Source organism: Pleuronectes platessa, chromosome 14 (assembly GCF_947347685.1).
Source record: "Pleuronectes platessa chromosome 14, fPlePla1.1, whole genome shotgun sequence".
NCBI classification, from domain to species: domain Eukaryota; kingdom Metazoa; phylum Chordata; class Actinopteri; order Pleuronectiformes; family Pleuronectidae; genus Pleuronectes; species Pleuronectes platessa.
Genome location: NC_070639.1, coordinates 25,461,023 through 25,484,788, shown reverse-complemented (window position 1 = coordinate 25,484,788; position 23,766 = coordinate 25,461,023). Strand labels below are relative to the sequence as shown.

The window sequence follows — 23,766 nt, the reverse complement described above, 5'->3', positions numbered from 1 at the left end:
AAAGCAACTACATCAGAAAGCTCACTTCAAATATATATGATCTTTTTTATTTTTTACTAGAATCCAGCAGCTTTTGATAAAAGAAAAACTAAAATTGTATGTTTTAAAAAAGTTCAATTTTCAAAGTCATAAGAAAAAAAGAGTCTTTTTGAATCCCCCCCCCTCACGTTGTGTCCTCCCCCTCAGACGCTCCCGATGCTCCCAACACGCCACGAGTCCACGAGGTCAGGGCAAGCTCCGCCCACATATCCTGGCACGAGCCGAAGGACAATGGGAGCCCAATCCTGGGCTACTGGATCGAGAGGAAGGAGGTGAACAGCAAACACTGGACCAGAGTGAACCGCGCCCTCCTCAACTCCCTGGAGGTGAAGATCAGCGGCCTGATGGAGGGACTCACCTACATCTTCAGAGTGTGTGCCGAGAACCTGGCCGGCCCCGGGCCCTTCAGTGAGCCCACAGAACGAACCCTCACCATGGACGCCATCCGTACGTGTTTATCATGCCACGTTTGAAAAACGACGAATATTTTTGTTATCATGTGAAGAACGCTGAGTTAATGTCTCTGCCCCCCCTCAGTGCCTCCTGGTCCCCCCACGCCATGGATCGTAGACACTGGGAAGAATTCCGTCATGGTGGCGTGGAAGCCGCCGCTGTACAACGGCGGAGGAGACATCCTAGGGTACCACTTGGAAAAGGTGCAGAAACTTAGTCACGAATCTCAGCTCACATTTGCAGAAAGCGTTGATCTCTTCAGTGTCTTATGGAGAAAAATAAATCTTAAGGATTTGATGTCAACATCTGAATTGAACCTTTCTGGTCCCAGGTTTTGGCGGGAGAGAAGGATTGGAGTCGCAGCACAGAGTTCAGGTGTAAGGAGCTGAAGTACACAGTGACCGGCCTGACCGAGGGAGCGGATTATTACATCCGAGTCATCGCCATCAACGACGCTGGTCCCGGAGCTCCCGGCGTTACCGAACCTGTCACCGTCATTGAGCCTCAAGGTGAGATTGGGACATAATAACCAAATAGGAGGTGGTCATTCAGGTGGAATGTTTTAAGGTCTTAAGAAAGGTAGAATGTTTTTTAAACCTGTCGCTGCCTTTGTCTTGCAGTTCCTCCCGTTGTCGACTTTGATGACTCTGTGAAGAACGGCGTCTTCATCAAGGCGGGCGAGTCTCTGAGGCTGCCGGCTGTGGTGACTGGTCGACCCCAGCCAGACGTCAAGTGGGCCAAGGACGAGGGCGAAATTGACAAAGGAAGGATGATTGTGGAGACAGAGGGAAAGAACAGCACTTTGTTCATCAAGAAGACCGTCAGGGCTGATCACGGAAAGTACCAGGTCTCTGGAACCAACAGCAGTGGATCCAAGACGGCTGAGACCAGAGTAGAGGTCATGGGTCAGTGTCACAGAAACACACACCAGCATTCATCTGTTCACACCTGTGAAATACTCTGAACGCTGATCATACGAATGAGAATCAACTGAAATGAACTAACCAGGTAACGCTTCATCATAGTAGAGGAACTCTAAAACACCTCGTGTTTCTGTAGATGTTCCTGGACCTGTGGTCGACCTGAAGGCGGTGACTGTAACCAAAAAGAACATCACCCTCACCTGGTCCGACCCCTTGGACAACGGTGGCAGCGACATTGTCGGCTATGAGGTGCTGAGGAAAGATGCCAAGATGAAACTCTACCGCCAACCCATTGAGATAGCTTCCTGTAAGTGTGATGTCCAGGGCCTGCTGGCCGGTGAGGAATACGACTTCAGGGTCATCGCCAGGAACAAGTATGGTGATGGAGCTCCTGCTGACCTGGGACCAATCCTGGCTGAGGATGCTAAAGGTGAAGCATTTTTACAGACTGTGGTGTGACAGAATACTGGTGACCTGTTGAAAGGATTGTCCAGTTTGACCAAACTCTCTGAAACTGTTTCAGGAACTCCGTCTGCCCCAGAGAAGCTGCACTACACCGACAGAAGCAATAGCACCATTACTCTGGCCTGGGAGCCACCTCGCACTGACGGCGGCAGCCCCATCGCAGGCTACTATGTGGAGAAGATGAGGTCCGATGGAACAGAGTTTGAAGTGGCCAACCGCAAGATCTTCACAGAGTGCTGCGGAACCCTGGAGAACCTGTCAGAGAACCAGGATTACCAGTTCCGCGTCAAAGCCGTGAACGAGGTTGGGGACGGAGATCCTTCCAAACCAATCGCAGTGAAGATCCAGGATGATGAAAGTACGAAGCTTCCTCTTAATATCCTCATGTTAACTTTTTTTTACAGAGAAACAAAAGATCAAATTGAACAAATACTTGTCGTCCACAGTTGCTCCTGTGATTACGATCCTGAAGTTCTTCAAGAGGAACTCAATCATCGTGAAGAAAGGTTCCGCCATCGACATCCCAGCTGAGGTGAAGGGACTTCCTCTTCCAACCTTCCACTGGATGAAGGAGGACGTGGTGATTGAGAAGCCGGAAGGCGAGAAGATGACAATAGAAACTGAGGAGGTGAGAAGGGGACAGTTAAACAATCAGAAATGTTTATGTCATTATTATTTGCTCAGCTGCAACATTTTTTAAATCTTCAGGTCAACAGAACAACTCTTACAACAAAGATAGCCATCCCAGAAACCCTCAGGCAGGACAAGGGCAACTACAAGCTGGTGGCTGAGAACTGCTTCGGCAAAGCTCAGCAAGTCATCAGAGTCGAGATCCTTGGTAAGAGGGAAACATGAGGAACTTTGAGGATGAACATTTTAATGTCTGAGAGTCGTTTTCAACATCACATTAACCCAAACCTGCGTTTTCAGACCGACCTCTTCCTCCAAAGAACCTCGTGGTCTCGGACATCAAGGCGGACTCGTGCTACCTGACCTGGGACGCCCCCGAAGACAACGGTGGCAGCGAGATCACAAACTACATCTTGGAGAGCAGAGACGCCAGCAAGAAGAAGTCTGACTACGATGTTCTCACCATCCACCTGATTGACAGGAGATACGGGGTGAGCCTCTCTCTCCTCCACGACCTCGTTGAACAAGTCAAACACGAGTCTTCATTCAAACAGTGAAAGAGAAACTGGGACGACATTAAGTTAACATTAAGCTTTCATGTTTTCATTCTTAGATTTCACTTTTTCATATGAACAAGTTTGAATTATTAACAAATAAATATTTACTTGGGTAGAAGTGAATATAAATAGTTTTAAACTCATTCCTTTGTCTCCTAATGTTAAAAATCTTTCATCACATCCTCAGGTTCACAAGCTGGACCTGAACGGGGCCTACCAGTTCATGATCAAGGCAGAGAACAAGTACGGCGTCAGTGACGGCTGCGAATCAGAGAAAGTGCAGCTGAGGGATCCCTTCGGCCTGCCGGGCCCGCCACGTAACCCCAAGATCATCGCTGCCACAGCGACCACCATGACTGTGGCATGGGACCCTCCTCTGGACAACGGTGGCTCGACCATCCAGGGCTACTGGCTGGAGAAGAGGGAGCGCGGCGCCGTGTACTGGGGTCGTGTCAACCGAGCTCCCGTCACCAAACCGGCAGTGAAGGGTCTCCAGTACACTGTGCTCCGACTCATCGAAGGAACCGAGTACATGTTCAAGATCGCAGCCTGCAACGCAGCCGGAGTCGGCCCCCCCAGCGAGGCCACGGAGTGCCGCTTCACCGTGGATCCGTGCAGTGAGCGCTCACATTCATACACCAACAGTTTGATGCTATAAAGTTATTAAAGAATTGGATCATGTGATTGACAGTCAGTAATCTGACCTTTGACCCTTTTCTCTAGACCCTCCCGGCTCACCTGGAACCCCCGAGGTTAAAGACAAGACCAAGAGCAGCATCACTCTCAGCTGGTCTCCGCCAGACAAAGATGGTGGCAGCCCCATCAAGGGTTACATCATCGAGGTCCACGAGGAGGGCTCTCCTGATTGGAGGAGGGTGAACCCCAAAGACAAGCTGCACCCGTCCACCGAGATTACCGTGCCCGACCTGAAGGAGGGCAAAAAGTGCAAGTTCAGGATTTATGCTGTGAACTCCGCCGGCAACTCCGAGCCTGCGAGGCTGGCTGACATCCTGGTTCAGGACATCCTGAGTAAGAGTCACACGGTTCACACTGCGGGAACTGACCTGTTGATATTATATATTTATATATATACTATATTAATATTCAGTTAACGTGTCACTGATATTTTATCTGTAGAGAACAGTAGTTACTCTCAAACCAAAGTTTATGCTGATCACAAACACCAACCCGTCATCTGGTTCTGATTCACTCTGTAGAAACATTATAAGATGTTTTACAGATTCACACGAAGCTTTGAGCTGAAAGATGAACTTCACGTGAATAAACATGAGATCACGTGGGATTAAAACCAGCTGTTTGTTCTGCAGTCGAGCCGACTGTGTCTCTGGATCTGAGCGCTCACGACCTGATGAACTGCAGAGCAGGAACAGCCATCAAGATTCCTGCCACCATCTCCGGACGGCCCGTTCCCAAAGTCACCTGGACCTTCGATGGAACCGCAGAGACTGAGAAGAAGAACGACATACACACGCTTCCCGTGGACTCAGAGGTCAGACTCTGAGAATCATACATTACATAAAGGTTATTTAAGATCATTTCTAACATCATGCTGCTTTGTCCTCAGATCTACTCCACCGACACAACCTCAGTGATTGTTATCCCAGAGATCAAACTGAATCACAGTGGCCGATTCATTATCAACGCTGAGAGTGCGGCTGGTCACAAGGTGGTGAAGGTCAGAGTCAACGTGCTCGGTACGTAAAGATTCGAAGATTCAAAGAGTGAAATGACTGTGACACTAAAACAAATGAATCTACTGAGTCTGCTTTTCTCTTGTGTCATGGATCCACAGACCTGCCCGGACCCCCCAGAGAGCTGAAGGTGAGCGACGTGACGAGAGGAACCTGCCGACTCACCTGGAAAGCTCCTGAGTGTGATGGAGGAGACAGAGTGAAGAGCTACTTCATCGAGAAGAAGACGGTGACGGGCAAAGCCTGGACCAAGGTGTGACTCCACACCTGCAGTACAGTGAACTCTGAGCTGTGCGCTTACTGACAGTTAATGTGTGAGACTGGTGTTGTTGTTTCAGGTGAACCCGGCCTGTGCTGCTCAGTCTCTGGTGGTTCCAGACCTGGTGGACGGGAAGGACTACCTGTTCCGCATCCGAGCTGAGAACCGCTTCGGCTTCAGTCCATTTGTCGAGACCCTCGAGATAACCAAAGCCCGAGATCCCATCCGTATGTTTCCTTTCGCTTAAATATGACGTTGGAGAAAATCTTCCGATAGTTCATCATGACGTCACCTGTTTCCATGTGTGTGCAGATCCACCTGATCCTCCAACCAGGCTGAAGATCCAGAACGTGAGGAAGGGCACAGTGACTCTGACCTGGAAGGCTCCGAAGAATGACGGCGGTTTACCTGTGACCCACTACAGCGTGGATCTCCTCTGCTGGGAGGCCAGTCGCGCCGAGAAGGAGTCGTGGAGGAGGTAACTGGGCTGGACAGATTTATTTGGTTTCAGATTTGTGTCGATGATATAAACCTGAGTGAAATCACAATTAAAGTGTGAAGCTGAGACGTTTTCAGTCAGATCTAGTTTTTAAGAGATGGTGTTACTTTGCTGCAGGTGTAACAGGAGAGACGTGGACACCACCACCTTCAAGGTGGAGGACCTGACAGAAGGAGACGAGTATGAGTTCAGAGTGTTGGCGCACAATGAGGCTGGAGCGAGTCGACCCTCGTCCACCGTAGGACCCATCGTCATCCAGGACCAGACCTGTAAGTTCATCCACACAGGCACTTGAGAGGTGCATGATGGGAAATCTAGAATCCAAAATGTTGGGATATTTTCACCTGTATCACAAATTTGTGTTTAATGTTTAACTATTTAAAGTGTAAAGTCAAAATGATGGAATGACCTTTTAATTTAAATCAGTTTATAAATTATCGATTTTCACAGTTTAAGTTGAATTTCATTCGATATGAATTATCTTATCTTTATAGTAAATTCAGGCTTTTATCATCTCAGATCTTCACTTTAAACCGACACAAATATTTCAATCAGAAACATAACCTGACATCCTTCGTCCTCAGGCGCTCCGTCCATAGAGCTGAAGGAGTTCATGGAGAGCGAGCAGGGCAGCGACATCAGCATCGTGGCCAAGATCCACGGCTGTCCGTTCCCCACACTCACCTGGTACAAAGCTCCCCCCCACAAGTCCGACGCCAAGGTGGAGGTTCAGTACGACGAGCACATCAACAAAATTGTGTCAGACGAAAGCTGCACGCTGCTCATCCAGCAGGGCAAGCGCCCCGACACCGGCCTGTACACGCTGGTGGCGTCCAACAGCCTCGGCAAGGCGTCCAAGGAAATGAGGCTCAACGTGCTCGGTAGGAACAAAAAGATCAGACCGAACCGATTCATAATGAATTATACTCCCATGAGTCATCCAGATAGGTCACCTCAGGTTTGGATAGTCTCTGACTTGTGTTGGTTCTCCAGGTCGACCAGGTCCTCCCTCTGCTCCCATTAAGTTTGAGGAGATCGGAGCAGAGAGGATCACGCTCTCCTGGCTGCCACCAAAGGACGATGGAGGCTCCAAGGTCACAAACTATGTCATCTGGAAGCGGGTGGCGTGCAGGACCAACTGGGTGCCTGTCACCAGCGAACCCAAAGACCGGATCTGGACGGTGGAGAGCCTGATGGAGGGACACGAATACGTGTTCCGGATCATGGCCCAAAACAAATATGGCGTCGGAGAGCCACTGGACAGTGAGCCTGAGGTCGCCCGGAACCTCTACAGTGAGTTGAGCTGTCGCACATTCTCTCAAACTGAGCTCAGTCGGTTTATTCGATGATAAAACCGTTTAAAACAGTCATATGATGAGTTCTAGTGTCTTGTGATGAAGTATATTTGATCTATTTATTTAAAAGTGATGGTAGATAAACAAACAGAAATGATGTCGGACAAGATGGGTCACATGACTCTGACCAGAACAAAAATATCTTCATCCTCTAACCTCTGGTACTTCCTGTCCTGCAGCCGCCCCTGGTCAGTGTGAGAAGCCCACGGTCACCAGCGTCACCATGGACTCCATGACGGTGAACTGGGAGGAGCCAGAGGACGACGGTGGCACCCCCATCATTGGCTACTGGCTGGAGCGTAAAGAGACCACAGGCAAACGCTGGACTCGCGTTACCCGCGACCCCATCCGTCCCATGAGCCTGGGCGAGTCCTTCGTGGTGAGCGGACTTATCGAGGGCTCCCAGTACCTGTTTAGAGTCTCTGCCATCAATGCTGCTGGACCGGGACTCACCAGCCCCCCCACAGACCCCATCTTTGCCAGAGACCCCATCTGTAAGTTGCATTCTGAAATCAAATACGTTCATGTTTTTAACACAGAGTGATATGTTAACCACCTATCTTCCTCTCCATTAGCTCCACCCTCTCCTCCAACCCCCAAGGTTTCTGATTGGACGAGGTGCACAGTGGACCTGAACTGGATCCCTCCCTTGAAGGACGGAGGCTCGAAGATCCTTGGCTACTGGGTGGAGTACAAGGAGGAGGGCACAGAGGCCTGGGTAAAGGTGAGAGGAAACAGTTAATTTCATCAACATGTGGTAAATTCTGCTCAGTCACATTTTCTGTTTTATTCATCTCTTTAGTTTCAAGTTGATTTCAAACAAAAATCATCTGAGATTAAAAATTCTTCTTCAGAATAAATGAAGAACATGTAAATCAAAGAGCTATGGGTTTTTATTGATTACTGTTGATAACCAACAGTAATTGATTATCAGTCATTTCTCAATAAATCAAAGATGCTGATATGAATTTGTTTTCCCTCAGGGTTGAACAATGTGATTAATATGTTGTTAGGAAATAATCTCAACCTAAGAAACTGAATGTTTGTGTTTTTCAGGCAAAGGAAACAGAAATTCGTGGCACTCGTTTGGTGATCACCGGTCTGAAGACTGGCGGTCAGTACCGCTTCAGGGTAACTGCCTTCAATGCTGCCGGTAATGGCGAGCCAGGTGAAGTCCCGGAGCTGCTCGAGGTCAACGACAGAACCAGTGAGTTGAGGGTCATGACTTTATTTCACTAATCAAATCCTTGTTCTCTCAACGAGAAGCAACCAGAGAAACAAATGGATGTTCTGTAATGTTGAATTTCTTCCCTTCAGTTGCTCCAGAAGTCGACCTGGATGCTTCGGTCAAGGAGAGGATGGTGGTCCACGCCGGCGGTGTGATCCGCATCATCGCCTACGTGTCTGGCCAGCCGTCCCCTGACGTTACCTGGAGTAGAGATGGAGCTGCGCTGCCCCCTGAGGCTATAGTGGAGACGACAGCCATCAGCTCATCTCTGGTCATCAAACCCTGCACCAGGAGACACTTGGGCGTTTATACACTGACTGCCAAGAACGCAGGAGGCGAGAAGACAAAGAATATCACTGTGGAAGTTCTGGGTGAGTTTCAGTTTTGCTGAGAATGAAATGTTTAGTGACATGGAAACAATGAAATGCTGTTTCTCTTTATTAAACCTGGTTGTCGTCCCTCAGACGTCCCTGGACCTGTTGGCATCCCCTTCACTGCGGAGAACCTGAGCACCGATTCCTGCAAGCTCAACTGGTTCTTCCCCGAGAACGATGGTGGCTCCCCCATCAGTAACTACATCATTGAGAAGCGTGAGTTTGAGCGTAAGGCCTGGACCTCGCTCTCCTACACCGCCAGCCGACAGAACGCCGTGGCTCATAACCTCACCCAGGGAAAGGCCTACTTCTTCAGAGTGGCTGCGGAGAACGCCATCGGCATTGGACGCTTCGTGGAGACTGCAGCTGAGGTTGTGGTCAAGGAACCCATGAGTGAGTTTACTTTATTAGATTAGTATCAATAAATAGGAACTTTTAAATAAATAACTGTTATCTATTTAAATTTAGCTGATAAATAAAAATTTGCGACAGAAAATAACAAAACCGGTCAAATAGCTCAAATAGTTCCGTCTTCAGAAATAAATGAAAAGATGTATTTCTTTCAGGTGTGCCTGAACGCCCTGAGGAGCTGGAGGTCACCAAGGTGACCAAGGACTTGATCAGCCTCACCTGGAAAGCACCCAAGTCTGACGGCGGCTCAGAGATCACCATGTACATCCTGGAGGCCCGTACGATTGGCAAAGACAAGTTCACCAGACTGACGAAGGAGAAGTTGATGGAGAGAAAATACAGCTTTGACGGCCTGAGGGAGGGCGATACCTACGAGTTCAGGGTCATCGCCGTCAATGAGGTCGGACCCAGTAAACCATCTTTCGGCACAAAACCAATCACGTGCAAGGACGAACTGGGTGAGGACTTAATAGGAACCGTCTTGTCTATTATAATTAGTTCTTTAATTGATTGACAGCAATCAGCTTCGGTTGATTTGATAGTCAACCGACAGACACTAAAATACTGCTGATCTGTTCCATTTGAAGCATTAGAGGAACTGAGGTCTCAGTAATAATACTGAACATGTTCTTATCTGAAAGAAACAAGCCTGTATTACAGCTAAAGCTAAAGCTAATTGAAAGATAAAGCTGCAACCAATGCTGACTGATTTAACTAAGGAACTGGACGGGACACCACAAGTATATGTAACAGATCAGGTCTTATTTTCTCTTGTGAAAAATGTATTGATCCAAAGTCCAAAAACAGACATAAACTTTAAGTATAGAATAAATATGTTTTTTTCCTCATTTATATAATAATAGCAAAACAGTGAATCAAAACAGAAGCCCAAAGAAAATGAAACTTCATCTGACTGTTCATTTTCTGTTCTTTCAGAGCCACCGACCATCGAGCTGGATTTCCGTGATAAGATCATTATCCGTGTAGGAGAGAGTTGCCTGCTGCAGGGACGCTACACCGGCAAACCTTCTCCGTCCATCATCTGGTATCGTGAAGACAAGGAGCTTAAGGCCGACCAACACATCATGTTTAAGAACACGCTAACCACCATGTCACTGGGCCTGATGAAGGCCCGGCGTGAGCACAGTGGCAGATACATGGTGGTGGTGGAGAACAGCACTGGATCCAGGAAGGGAGTCTGCAACATCACAGTTGTTGGTATGTATGGAGAAAACTTGTGAAGACAAACTAACAATAGATTGATAAAGATTCAGTGAATTGATGATCAATTTAGATAAGAAATAAAAGGGCTCCAAGAATAGATCCCTGTGGAACACCACATGTAGCTGTGTCATTCATTCCTATTGTTAGCTGCTGAAGCAGATACAAGTTGAAGCTTCTAATGAGTAACACAACCATTGACCACAACACAGATTCCTTATGTGGAGACTCTCTTTGTTTCGTTCCCACAGACCGTCCTACCCCTCCTGTTGGCCCTGTGGTGTTCGACGAGGTGCACAGGGAGTACATGGTCGTCTCCTGGAAGCCTCCTCTGGATAGTGGTGGTGTGAACGTCTCCAATTACATCATCGAGAAGAGAGACGTCAACCGAGATGCCTGGACCACGGTGACATCTGCCACGACCAAGACCGTTTGCAAGGTGGGTCCCGAGGGTTCAACCTTGAATTTATTCAGCTGTTGTGAAATCGGATCTTCAGGAGTCAAGTGTTTGTTCTGAAAAGCAGTTTGCTGAAATTGACAAATGAAGGTTATGTTTGTTTTTCTCAGATCCCGAAGCTGACGGAGGGCAAGGAGTACATCATGAGAATCTCTGCTGAAAACCTGTATGGCATCAGTGACCCACTTGAGTCTGAGGAGATGAGAGCCAAAGACCTCTTCAGTACGCTCTATTCACTGATGATAAACCTAATCTCTGAATTCAATAACTATTTTGGGAAGAATTGATCAATTCCTGAAAGTGAATGTGTAAACTCTCACTTACTGAATGTATTAAAAAGTCTGCATCCTTCTTGAATTCCTCTTTCTCCACTGACCACATTGTTTGTGTTCCTGTGACCTCCTGCAGGAGTCCCTGAGGCCCCTGAGATGCCCACAGTTCGGGAGGTGTATGCCACCAATGCTCTTGTGCTGTGGAACCGTCCTCGTGACGGAGGCAAGCCCATAATCAACTACATCCTGGAAAAGAAGGAGCCAGCAGCCAAGAGGTGGTCCAGAGCCACGAGAGACCCGCTGTACCCTGCCACTCAATACCAAGTCCAGGACCTAGTGGAGGGCTGCGAGTACGAGTTCAGGGTCATGGCTGAGAACGAGCTGGGAACTGGAGACCCCAGCGTCCCCTCCAAGCCAATCCTCGCCAAAGATCCTATTGGTCAGTGGGGCTCATGACAAAGATAGAAAATGTTTTGATGATTAAACATATTTAAATTATAAATGAGTGTTAATTTACTTGATATAAACAAATGTGTAAAGTGAAATAAATGCATTAATTCTAATTTTATAATTTTATTTTGTATTTATGTTTGTTATATTGGTGTGTTTATTCCTGCTGGAATTTCAAGATCAAATCCAGATACCTCAATAAAACAATAAACAACTGAACTAATTCTCTATAAAAAATCTTTAGTACAATTTTTTTTTTAATGATGTAGAATTTGATGACTTTTCAAATATATTTTTTACAACCGTAACAACATGTTACCAAATGTAATCTGTGATATTTATGTTGCGTTCACAGTGTGCCCTAGTCCTCCAGTGACCCCCGAGGCCTATGATAAGACCAAGGACTCCGTCAGCCTGAAGTGGCAGATGCCCCGCCATGATGGCAAGGGCAGGATATTCGGCTACATAGTTGAGTACCAGAAGCCGGGCAACGTAGAGTGGATTCAGGCCAATGAGACCCCAGAGCAGTGCCCCGACCTCCACTATGTGGCAACGGGTTTAAGTGATGGACAAGAATATTCTTTCAGGATCTTCACTGTCAATGCTGCCGGCAGATCTGACCCTGCCTACGTCAAACAGCCCATCAAAGTCCATGACAGAATGGGTAAGAGCTCTATTTGTTACTTTGGCATCAGTTTGTGAGGCACAAACAACTTTTTGTTTTCACCTCAAACTTGTGACAAGTCCAACCTACAGCATGTCATGTGGTTTGAAGTCTGTGTCCCTATTTTACTTTATATATCAACCAGTTTTAATACATTTGTTCCCATTTCTGTCCACAGAGGAGCCTGAGCTGCTGTTGGATGCTAACATGGCACGTGACCATCTGGCAATGCTAGGCACAGACATCACCCTAAGCGCCACCATTAAGGGTGTACCGACACCCACCGTTAGCTGGAAGAAGGACGATGGAGATGTTCCTTCTCACATCACTGTCGCTGTCACCGCCACTGGCAGCAAAGTCTTCATTCCCAAATGCGTCCGCCCAGACTCTGGGAACTACACCATCACCGTAGAGAATGCTGCTGGGAAGAAATCAGCAACTGTTGCTGTGCTGGTGTTGAGTAAGTGGACCACCCACCAACTGACAGACTGACAGTCTTTCTATTTACAATATTCAATTATGCATGAAATAAAAATGAACTGAGTTCAGAAAATGCCGTCTGTGAATTAAACTCAAACCCACTTTTGTTTCCATCAGATAAACCTTCTCCTCCCAGAGACCTGGTGATCTCTGAGGTGACTAGCGAGACTGCGTACCTGACATGGAAGGCTCCTGAGGACAATGGTGGTGCTGTCATCTCCCACTATGTAGTACAGAAGAAGGACGTGGCAGCAGAGCAGTGGGTTCCTGTCTCAGCAGGCAATAAGAAGCTGAGTCTGATGGCCTTGTACCTGATGGAAGGAACTCAGTACATGTTCAGGGTGGCTGCTGAAAACCAGTTTGGCAAAAGCGACTATTTGGTAACCAAGCAGCCCATCAAGGCTGTCGATCCACTGTGTGAGTAAAACTCAGAGCTGCATAAGTGTGTCTAATTTGACTTTTGGTGATTTTTTTAATTTAACTTTCATCACACAGACCAAAACAAAACATGCAACACAAACAACAGCATTAAAGATAATAATCACAGAGGACAAGAAAAGATATAGAAAAAGCCAGACTGTACAGAGGAATAATACAGCGTTACAGCCTATTCTAATCAATCATTCAGTAAAACCATAAAGCGTTGATGGATATAACGCAAAATTTGGGGTGTCATTTGGGAAATTTAAGATGAGGGTTAGGGTTAGGGTTAGGTCCCTGAGACTATTTCACTTTGAAACAACAAAACAACAAAACAAAATGAACCAATGGGAGCAGGTAGGATGATGAATGTCATCAGCAGTGATTCATTGAGTTTGAGAACATTTGTCAATATGTTTTTGCCGTCTCATCCTCAGAAATATCAGTCAGTTCAAAATGTACATCCACTAATAATCAGTGATTAATTGATCTTTCCTGGTCACCTCTCAGATCCTCCTGGTCCTCCCAAGAACCTGCACCACACTGATGCAGACAAGACAGAGGTGTGGTTGGAATGGGAGTGGCCTGACCGCACTGGTGGAAGTGAAATCACCGGCTTCATTGTGGAGCACCAGGAAGAGGGCCAGACTGACTGGGTCACCTTCAAGACCGTGAGCAACAACCATGCCCACCTCACCGGGCTGGTGGAGGGCAAGACTTACCGCTTCAGGGTCAAGGCTCAGAACGCCATTGGTGTGAGCCAGCCAGACACTACTATCCCTGTTACCTGCCAGGAAAAGACATGTAAGACACATGATTTGCATGAAGGTGTTTCTTAATGTGGAAGCTGCTCCTTTTTAATTTATAAGCCCAAAAACATTCTATATTTTAACTGGTTTGTTCTCTTCCAGTGCCGCCAACTATTGAAGTTGATGTGAAGCTCATTGAGGGTCTCGTTGTCAAAGCTGGCACCAACATTGTCCTCCCAGGCAAAATGACAGGCATTCCCATTCCTACTGCCAAATGGATGACAGATGGCAAAGAGTTAGTTTCAGAAGGCCACTATCACATTGAGACTGCTGGATCCTCCACCACCCTAAGTATCCCTGAGTCCAAGAGAGGAGACACTGGAGAGTACCTCCTCACTGTTTCTAATCCTTCAGGCAGCAAGACAGTTGCCCTGCATGTCACTGTCCTGGATGTTCCTGGTCCACCTATTGAACCCATCAATATCCTGGAGGTCACCCCTGAATACATGATGATTCAATGGAGGGCGCCTAAGGATGATGGTGGCACAGCCATCACTAATTATGTGGTGGAAAAGAAGGATGTGAAGAAACCATGGGAGCCCTGGTCTGTTGTTAGCTCCAGTGGCATGAGTACAAAGGCTAAGGTGTCCAGGCTGGAGAAGGGTCGTGAGTACATTGTTCGGGTCCGTGCAGAGAACAAGATTGGCATTGGTGCTGGACTTGAGAGTCCTCCTACTATTGCTAAGCACATGTTTAACCCTCCTGGTCCACCAGGCCCACCAGAGTGTTCTGATATTACAGAGAATGCTGTGACAGTAGAATGGTCCTTGCCCGACTATGATGGAGGAAGCCCCATCAGCGGCTATGTGGTTGAACGCAGAGAAATGACAGGAAAGTGGATCCGTGTCAACAAAACTCCAGTGCTGGACCTCAGATACAGAGTTTCTGGCCTGTTTGAAGGCAACAGCTATGAATTTAGAGTTTTTGCTGAGAACGTTGCTGGTATCAGTGAGCCTTCTCCCACCTCTCAGCCTATCAAGGCCACACGCGCTATCACCAAACCTGGCCCGCCTGGAAACCTTAAACTGAAGGACTGGAGCAAATCCTATGCTGAAATCTGCTGGACTAAACCCACAAGAGATGGTGGTAGTCCCATTCTTGGTTATGTGGTTGAGGTTCAGAAGTCAGGAAGTGCCCAGTGGGACAGAATCAACAAGGATCTCATCAAGATGTGTGCCTACAGAGTACAAGGCCTCATTGAAGGAATGGAGTACAGAATTCGCATCAGGGCCACCAACAAAGTTGGGGACAGTGAACCAAGGGAACTCCCTGAAACCATCTTGGCAAAGGACATCTTGGTTCCTCCAGAAGTTGTTGTTGACATTTCCTGTCGTGACTCCCTGACAGTCAGGGCAGGTCAGATCATCAGTTTGATCTCAAGGGTGAAGGGCAGACCGGATCCCGAGATCACATGGACCAAGGATGCCAGAGTCTTGTCTAGGGATAAACGCACTGAAATGACCAATAATTACCCTCTGTGTGAACTTGTAATCGCCGAGGCAGTCAGGTCAGACTATGGTAAATACGCAGTTGTTGCCAAGAACAGCAGTGGACAGGCACAGGCCACAATTATTGTTAATGTTCTGGACACACCAGGAGCTTGCCTGAACCTGAGAGTGGCTTATGCAACCAAGAAATCCTGCATGGTGTCCTGGGAGAACCCTGAGGACAACGGAGGCACTGAGATCACTCAGTACATTATTGAGTGCCGTCAGCCAAGCCAGAGAGGTTGGACGGTGGTCTCCAGTGACTGCACCAAGCGTCAGATAAAGGCTCCTCTCACTGAGGGCTGTGAATACTTCTTCCGTGTCAGTGCAGAAAACAAGATCGGTGCTGGTCCACTTACTGAGTCCAAGACACCAGTGCTGGCAGTTGATCCAATTGAGAAGCCAGGCGAACCCATTGACTTCCATATTTCTGAGATTGGCAAGACCTTCTGCTTCCTCAAGTGGAGGAAGCCAGATTACGATGGCGGTAGCCGTAACCTAGGTTACCACATTGAGAAAAAACCAAAGGAGGCTGAGGAGTGGGAGAGACTGCACAAGGGTGCCATTAAGGAAACTTACTTCATGGCTGACAGATGTATCGAGAACCAGATCTACATGTTTAGAGTTCAGACTAAGAATGAGGGAGGGGAGAGCAACTGGGTGACCACACCTGAGGTCCTTGTTAAGGAACTGCTTGTGGAGCCTGAGATCAAGATCAAACTTGATGGAACCCTCATTGTCAAGGCAGGAGACTCCATTCCTATCGAGGCAATAGTGAAGGGTAAACCACAGCCTGATGTCAAATGGACCAAGGATGAAAACACAGAGGAGATTAAGAAGGGCCCCAAGCTTCAGATCGAAACAGGGGCGGACTTCTCAAAGCTGCTACTTACCAATGCCAGGCGCACTGACAGTGGCAAATATGTTGTGTCTGCTTCCAACAGTGCAGGAACCTGCTCTGCTCTAGCCAAGGTCAATGTACTGGATAGACCAGGCCCCATCAGGGATCTCAAGGTGTCTGGTATCACCAATGACCGGTGCCATCTGGCCTGGGAAATTCCAGAGGATGATGGTGGCTGTGATATCTACAACTACATCATTGAGAAATGTGAGACCAAGAAAGGAATCTGGTCCGTCCACTCCAACGCTGTTATCACAAATAAAGCTAAAGTTACTCGCCTTACAGAGGGTAATGTGTATATCTTCAGAGTTCGTGCGGAGAATAAAATGGGTCCTGGTCCTGCGGTGCAGAGTGAGACCATTGTCGCTGGCACCCAGTTCAGTGTACCTGATGCTCCCGAAGCACCAGAAGTCACCAAGATTGCCAAGGAGGAGATGACTGTGGAGTGGTTAGAGCCAGAGAAAGATGGAGGAAAGCCAATCACAGGTTATCTGTTAGAGAAGAGGGAGGAACATGCCGTTAGGTGGTCTCCTGTAAACAAAGATCCACTCCCTGGAACTCGTTCCACAGTGGCCGGACTCCTGCCTCTCCATGACTACCAGTACAGAGTCAAGGCTGTCAATGAAATTGGCATTGGCAGCCCAAGCAAGCCTTCACGTGCCATCACTGCCAAAGATACAGTTGGTATGTAACCAATAGCAATGTTGACATTATTTTAACATTTGTTTTTAATGTAGTTCATGTTCTTTGCCATGGACAAAATCAATGGCTTCATGTTCACTCATCCATATGTCTTCTTACAGAACCTCCTGCCCCTCCAACCAACTTGAAAGTCCTTGACAGCACCAAGTCAAGTTTCACCCTAGGCTGGACCAAGCCTTTATCTGATGGTGGAGCTCCCATTGTTGGCTATGTTGTGGAGATGAAGATGCAGGGAGCTGCCAAGAAAGGAGATGATGGTTGGAAAAGGTGTAACGTAGCAGCTCAGCTGGTCGTGTGTGAGTTCACAGTCACAAGTCTGGATGAGAAGCTTGTCTATGAATTCAGAGTGTCAGCTCAGAACCAGGTGGGCATGAGCCTGCCCTGCAACATGGAGGGTGCTGTGATCCCCAGAGAGATTCTAGGTGAGGACTTCATCAAATTGTCATTGTTTTAAAGGAAACCAGGTGACATCTCAAGTGTACCTGGGATGGTGTGGAACCTCTAATGTTAAAACTACTAGATCACATTAGCTTTTGAGTTTGACTTCTGACACCTACACTCTTTTACCAACAGAGGCACCAGAGATTGACTTGGATGCTAACCTAAAGCAGGGACTGACAGTAAGAGCTGGCTGTCCCATCAGGCTGTGTGCCACCATTAGAGGCAGACCATATCCCAAAGTAACTTGGAGAAGAATGGGCATTGACAACGTGTTCAGGAGGGGAAAAGTTGACATCATCGACACTATGACCTTCATGGTCATCGCCGATAGCACACGTGACGACACGGGCAAATATTCCCTGACTCTGCAGAGCCGTGCTGGGGAGAAGGCTGTGTTTGTCAACGTTAAGGTTCTAGGTTAGCTATGCTTTTTTTGAGTAATTAATGTTCAAATCACAAAATGAGCCATTTTCAGTTCAATCAAACAAAATCTCAACAAAATCTAAATGTCATCATCTGTTTGTTTCTGACAGACACTCCTGGACCTGTAATGAATCTGGAAGCAACCGACATTAAACAGACATCCGCCATGTTGTCCTGGAGTCCTCCGGAGAGCAATGGTGGAAGTGATGTCACTCATTATATTGTTGAGAAGCGTGAGATTGATCGTAAGACATGGGCAACTGTCAAGGCTGAAGTTCAAGGGGACAAGATTCCCTTCAAAGTCAGTGGCCTGGTTCCTGGAACTGAGTACAACTTCAGAGTCACAGCTGTCAATGAGTATGGTTCTGGTGTTCCCCGAGCCACACCCACTTCCTACCTGGCTTCTGATCCTGTCAGTAAGTATCCTCATCACACGACACCGGGCCTTAGAACTCATACAGCTGCTCACTGTGCTCAGTTGTTTATTTTCTTGATCATCAGTCTTCTGAAACATTTAAACACACCTATCTGATTTTGTTTTTTCAGGCAAGCCAGATCCTTGTGAAAAGATCGAGGTTCTGGAGATCACTAAGAACAGCGCCACAGTTGGCTGGGTCAAGCCTGCGAGCGACGGTGGTGCCAAGATCGATGGTTACATAATTGAATATATTGAGGTCAAACCTCCTCCACCAGCTCCAGCACCTTTGGAGGTTTGTTGTGTGATCAAAATACCCTAACTTGATTTGCCAGATATTCACGCTCTCATATAATTTTGCAGCACAACCTTCTTTCTTATTATTGTATAAATGTGAGGTATGAGTCATTAATCTACAATGCTCAATTTGCCACAGCTTGCAGAAGGAGAGGAGGCTCCTCCACCACCTCCTCCACCTCCAGTGGAAGAGGAAAAAGAGGAGGAAGAGCCTGAAAAGGAGGTGTGGAATGCATACACAACTGTGAAAGGTCTGACAATCAGCATCAGTGGCCTGAAGGAGGGCAAGAGGTACAAGTTCAGAGTAGCTGCCAAGAACATCATGGGCATAAGCTCATTCACCGAGACGAGGGAGCCAGTCGAGATCAAGGAACAGATGTGTAAGTTGTTTTGTCTGATTAATAAGGGATCATTAAGACGTAGTTTTGGCCATTATCCCACGATACACCTCAAGATAGACACTCAGCTCCCCCAGATAGTCTGTAACTTCTCATGTCTTGACCTGCAGTGGAACCAAAAATTGTCATGCCGGAGATGGTGAGCGCCAGAGCCGGATCTAAGCTCAGAGTGGAGGCTCTGGTTTCTGGAAAACCTTCCCCAGTTTGCAAGTGGATGCGTAGTGAAGATGCAGTTATCCCCTCCAGTCGTCTGGCAGTGCACCAGTCTGGCAACCTATGTGTCCTGATCATCAAAGATGTCTCCAGGACTGACAGTGGCGAGTACAGTCTGATGGCTGAGAACAGCTCTGCAAAGGTTGTGGAGTCCCTGAAGATCATCATCAGAGGTCCGTGTCACCCGCATGTGGGAAATTAAAGTAATTTACATTTTGACACTCCGCAATAGAAAAAATGACTTATCTGATTTCTTTGTGTTTCAGATATCCCCGGTCCACCTGAAGGCCCCGTGGTCATCAGCGACATTGACTCTGATGCCTGCTCCCTGTCCTGGAACAAACCACTGGAGGATGGAGGAACCAACATCACCAACTATGTGGTAGAGAAATGTGATGTGAGCAGAGGTGACTGGATGACGGCTCTCTCTTCCTGTCCAAAGACCAATTGCAGGCTTGGAAAACTCATTCCTGGAAAAGAATACCTCTTCCGCATTCGTGCTGAGAACCGCTTTGGCGTGTCGGACCCCATTCAGTCTGACAGGATGGTTGCCAAATTCCCCTTCGGTAGGTTTAAATTACATATTTTACTCGATTTAGATACAAGCCTTTGTCTAAAGTTAACCCGTTTTACATCAATTTGTCTGTTTTGTTGTCACAAGTTGTCCCCAGTGAGCCCCTCAACTGCCGCATCAACAAGACCAACAAGGACTGCATGTTCGTGGCCTGGGATAAGGCAGAGAGTGATGGAGGCAGTCCCATCACAGGTTACTACATTGAACGTAAGGAGAGGAACAGCCTGTTGTGGGTGAAGGCCAATGACACAGTTGTCCGCACCACCGAGTACCCATGTGCTGGCCTCATTGAGGGCCTGGAATACACCTTTAGAGTGTCCGCCATCAACCGTGCAGGCCAGGGCAAACCAAGCAAGAAGACTGACTTTGTCACTGCCAGAACACCCATTGGTATGTTTGCTGCCAGCACCTATGCAACAATCTTTTTGTATTCATTTTATTTACTTTTCTTAACTTCTGCTCATGTTCTCTTTGTGTCACAGACACGCCAGGCAAACCTGAGATCCTGGATGTAACCAAGAACTCTGTCACTCTGGTTTGGACCCGTCCCAAGAATGATGGCGGGAGTAAGATAATTGGCTACTATGTTGAGGTTATGCGAGTGCCAGGAGACACCTGGATCCGCTGCAACACCAGCAGTCAGAATGTACCAAGGGAGGAGTATACGGTTACTGGTCTGGAGAGAGATCTGGACTACCAGTTCAGAGTCATTGCCAAAACTGCTGTCAACATAAGCAAACCATCTGAGCCCACAGACCCTGTCCTGGTCTGTGCTGAGAACGGTGAGGTTTTTATTTAACAATGTTACTGTCTTATAAATTTTACCACCAAAAGATTTGACTTTAAAAGAAAGTAGAGCTGAGCATAACACTAATTCATCTTATCTTTAAACACAGTTCCTCCCAGAGTGGAGCTCAATGCCAGGATGCAAAAAGGTTTTAAGGTGAAGGCTGGAGCCACAGTCCTCCTGGAAGCTGAGGTGTTTGGTAAGCCCTTGCCCAGAGTGACCTGGAAGAAAGGTGACGACAGCTTGAAGTCAGGCGAAGGCCAGGTCATCACCCAGCAGAGGAATCACTTCCAGCTTGAGATGACAGGAGTCACCAAGGAACACACAGGGACTTACACAATCCTGGCTGAGAACGCCAGTGGCTCCAAGACTGCTGAGATTGAAGTCAACGTTCTGGGTGAGTACTGGCCTCTTTTCTTTAGGGATGTTTTCTATTTACTTTAATAATCTGTCAACTGTATTCTACGTGATGTACCCACCACTTCACCAATCAGCATGTTGTGTTCAGTTGGCTTATACCATGAATATTTTGTGTCCTTAGACGTGCCTGGCCCTCCTGTTAGTTCCAAATACACTGAGGTGTTGGCCACCAGTATGAAACTGTCGTGGGAGCCACCTTTGAAAGATGGTGGTGCCCCCATCAATGGCTATATTGTGGATAAGCGGGAGACCAGCAGACCTAACTGGGCCCAGGTCTCCACCAAGATCAAGGGTGATGTCCTTGAGTTTAACGTTGAGAAGCTGATCGATGGTCACGAGTACCAGTTCCGAATCCGTGCTGAGAACATGTGGGGAGTTGGAGACCCCATCATAACAAACCCTGTCATTGCCAAGAACCCATTTAGTAAGTCATTACCAGCATTTTGTCTGGTCAGTCAAGAACCGTAGCAAGTAGTGCTACAATTTCAATGTAATTTCAAACTTGAACAACTGAACTCTGGTTTCACCAACAGCTGTCCCTGGTTCTTGTGAGGCCCCAGTGATCACCAACGTGACCAAAGATTGTATGACTGTGAGCTGGAAGGAGCCTGCTGATGATGGAAAGACCATCGTCCTGGGCTACATGCTGGAAAAGAAAGAGGCAATGGAGTTGCACTGGACAAAGCTGAGCAGGAAGCCTCTGACAGAGAGGACCCTTGATATTACAGGCCTCACAGAGGGAGCGGAGTATGAGTTCAGAGTCACTGCCCTCAACATTGCAGGGCTTGGCAAACCCAGCGAACCCTCTGCTGGCACCACTGCACAGAACCCCATCAGTAAGTCCCATCATTTCTGAAAATCTTACACAGTTGTAGCTTAAGAAGGTATTGCATGTAGTGTACAATCCTAGATGTAACCTAAACTGGATTAATGTGCTCTTCCCTAGCTCCGCCCGGCCCTGTTGTGAATCCCAGTGTGAAGGACACCTCCCAAAGCGCCATCAGTCTCAACTGGACTGCTCCTGCCAACGATGGCGGAAGCCCCATCATCGGATACTTGCTGGAGTGCAAGCGAACTGATACAAAAGACTGGATCCGCTGCAACGTCCCCAGGAACCTGCAGGACACCAGCTATGTCATTCAAAACCTCATTGACAATGCTGAGTACCAGTGTCGCATCACGTCCGTCAACAAGGTTGGCTTCAGCGAGCCAGTTGAAGTACCTGGCAAACATGTTGCCAAGGACATCGTTGGTACGTATACAAACATTTTAATTTATTAAATTTACAAGATTTTAAGTTTTTATTCATCAAAACGTTACTTTGCCTCTGCCCGGAGACATTAAGTTTTGGGTTGTCCGTCCCTCTGTCTGTCCGTCCGTCCATAGTGCGACTTATTCGTAGTTAGCTGGTTTATGTAAGATTATGAAAACTAACTAAATAATTTGAGCTTTCTATCATCATGTTAGCCTGGTCAGTGAGACCGTGTTTGAATTAACAGGCTCTCTATCGACTTCAGGTCTTTGCAGTCATAATAAGTCATTTCTAAAACTGTCCTCTGTGTGTTTTGTTGTAGTTCTTCCAGAGGCGGAGCTGAGTGCAGAGCTAAAGACGCTCTTGGAGCTGCGCGCTGGCACCACCATGAGGCTGCAGGCCACCATCAAGGGTCGTCCCACTCCCAAGATCACCTGGGCCAAAATGAACACCAACCTCAAGGACCGCCAAGGCATCATCATCAAGTCCACTAACACTGACACCATGGTGATGGTGGAGAATATCAACAGATATGATGGTGGCAAATACATTCTGAACCTGGAGAGTTCGGCTGGCATGAAGATGTACACCATTGTTGTCAAGGTTATAGGTTAGTGAAGGACATGAACTACTCAGAAACAGCACTAAGCTGATACATGAAATGAAAATTGGGCTTAAGTTGATACATTTTGAAAGTTTTGTTGTATTTCAACAGACACTCCTGGACCTCCAGCCAACCTGGTGGTGAAGGAGACATCCAAAGACAGTTCTTCCATCTACTGGGACCCTCCTATGATTGATGGTGGCCACGAAATCACACACTACATTGTGCAGAAGCGTGATACTGAGAGGAAGTCCTGGTCCATCGTCTCCGACAACTGCACCAAGACAGAATTCAAGGTGCCAGACCTGGATGCTGGACGATCCTACTACTTCAGAGTGTCAGCAGTCAACCAGCTTGGTACCGGAGAGTTCTGCGAAACAGCCGATTCAGTCAGAGCAACAGGTGAGTTTGACGATAGCAGATTTTGTTGTTGGATGTCCTTTGTTTATTGATCTAGCAAATATTATTCTCACTTTGTTCATATTCACTTTTCTCAGAGGAGCCTGGGCCTGTCATGGACTTCAAGACCCTGCTGGTAACTAAACACTCTTGCACTCTAAGCTGGAAGAAACCACTCACCGATGGTGGCAGTCGCATTACCTGCTATGTGGTGGAGGTTCTCAATGGTGATGACAAGTACAAGGAGCTAATGAGGTCCAAGAATATGCAATACAGCGCCAAAGACTTGGTGGAGGACAGAGAGTACAACTACAGAGTCAAGGCTGTTAATGACTCAGGAGAGAGTTCTGCCAAGGAGCTGAAAGTGGTTGCTAAGGACCAGATCAGTAAGTGTTTTTATTTATGAAACTTTCAGACAGAAAGCTATTAGGAAATTAGTTTATTATATATAAAAAAAAAAAAATCTTTCCGTCTGCAGTTCCTCCAAGCTGTGACTTGAGGGAGCTTCCCAACATGTGCTATATTGCCAAGGAGGGCAGCACCGTCCGTCTGAAGATCCCAATCATTGGCAAACCTACACCCAAGGTCTCCTGGAAGAAGGGAGATGATGAAGATCTGACAGACACTGGCCGAGTTTGTGCGGAGTCCTCTGCGGTCAACACCACCCTCCTGATCAGGGACTGTCAGAGGAGTGATGCCTCCAAGTATACCATCACCCTGAGAAACAGTGCTGGAAGCAAGGAGTCCACCATATTCATCAGGTAGAGATAATATT

General features: G+C 47.3%; 1 protein-coding gene across 1 annotated transcript in view; it reads left to right on the top strand.

Annotated features, from left to right (window-relative positions):
• Window positions 1-23,766, top strand: part of ttn.1 (titin, tandem duplicate 1) — a 149,774-nt gene that overhangs the window by 80,388 nt on the left and 45,620 nt on the right. Inside the window, 51 exon segments of the mRNA XM_053439232.1 lie at window positions 187-486; window positions 577-695; window positions 824-1,001; window positions 1,113-1,397; window positions 1,552-1,845; window positions 1,939-2,238; window positions 2,327-2,508; window positions 2,589-2,718; window positions 2,811-3,001; window positions 3,255-3,684; window positions 3,791-4,096; window positions 4,396-4,577; window positions 4,653-4,782; window positions 4,881-5,032; window positions 5,118-5,265; window positions 5,351-5,516; window positions 5,655-5,806; window positions 6,122-6,418; window positions 6,531-6,830; window positions 7,072-7,386; window positions 7,468-7,616; window positions 7,949-8,099; window positions 8,210-8,491; window positions 8,585-8,887; window positions 9,061-9,363; window positions 9,842-10,123; window positions 10,378-10,565; window positions 10,694-10,805; window positions 10,992-11,294; window positions 11,661-11,969; window positions 12,148-12,429; window positions 12,567-12,866; window positions 13,380-13,673; window positions 13,781-16,750; window positions 16,870-17,190; window positions 17,342-17,626; window positions 17,743-18,048; window positions 18,179-18,306; window positions 18,547-18,724; window positions 18,853-19,128; window positions 19,222-19,521; window positions 19,617-19,919; window positions 20,012-20,311; window positions 20,426-20,713; window positions 20,858-21,160; window positions 21,270-21,572; window positions 21,683-21,988; window positions 22,311-22,598; window positions 22,704-22,994; window positions 23,090-23,377; window positions 23,470-23,752. Of these exon segments, the coding sequence (XP_053295207.1) occupies window positions 187-486; window positions 577-695; window positions 824-1,001; window positions 1,113-1,397; window positions 1,552-1,845; window positions 1,939-2,238; window positions 2,327-2,508; window positions 2,589-2,718; window positions 2,811-3,001; window positions 3,255-3,684; window positions 3,791-4,096; window positions 4,396-4,577; window positions 4,653-4,782; window positions 4,881-5,032; window positions 5,118-5,265; window positions 5,351-5,516; window positions 5,655-5,806; window positions 6,122-6,418; window positions 6,531-6,830; window positions 7,072-7,386; window positions 7,468-7,616; window positions 7,949-8,099; window positions 8,210-8,491; window positions 8,585-8,887; window positions 9,061-9,363; window positions 9,842-10,123; window positions 10,378-10,565; window positions 10,694-10,805; window positions 10,992-11,294; window positions 11,661-11,969; window positions 12,148-12,429; window positions 12,567-12,866; window positions 13,380-13,673; window positions 13,781-16,750; window positions 16,870-17,190; window positions 17,342-17,626; window positions 17,743-18,048; window positions 18,179-18,306; window positions 18,547-18,724; window positions 18,853-19,128; window positions 19,222-19,521; window positions 19,617-19,919; window positions 20,012-20,311; window positions 20,426-20,713; window positions 20,858-21,160; window positions 21,270-21,572; window positions 21,683-21,988; window positions 22,311-22,598; window positions 22,704-22,994; window positions 23,090-23,377; window positions 23,470-23,752 (15,532 nt within the window).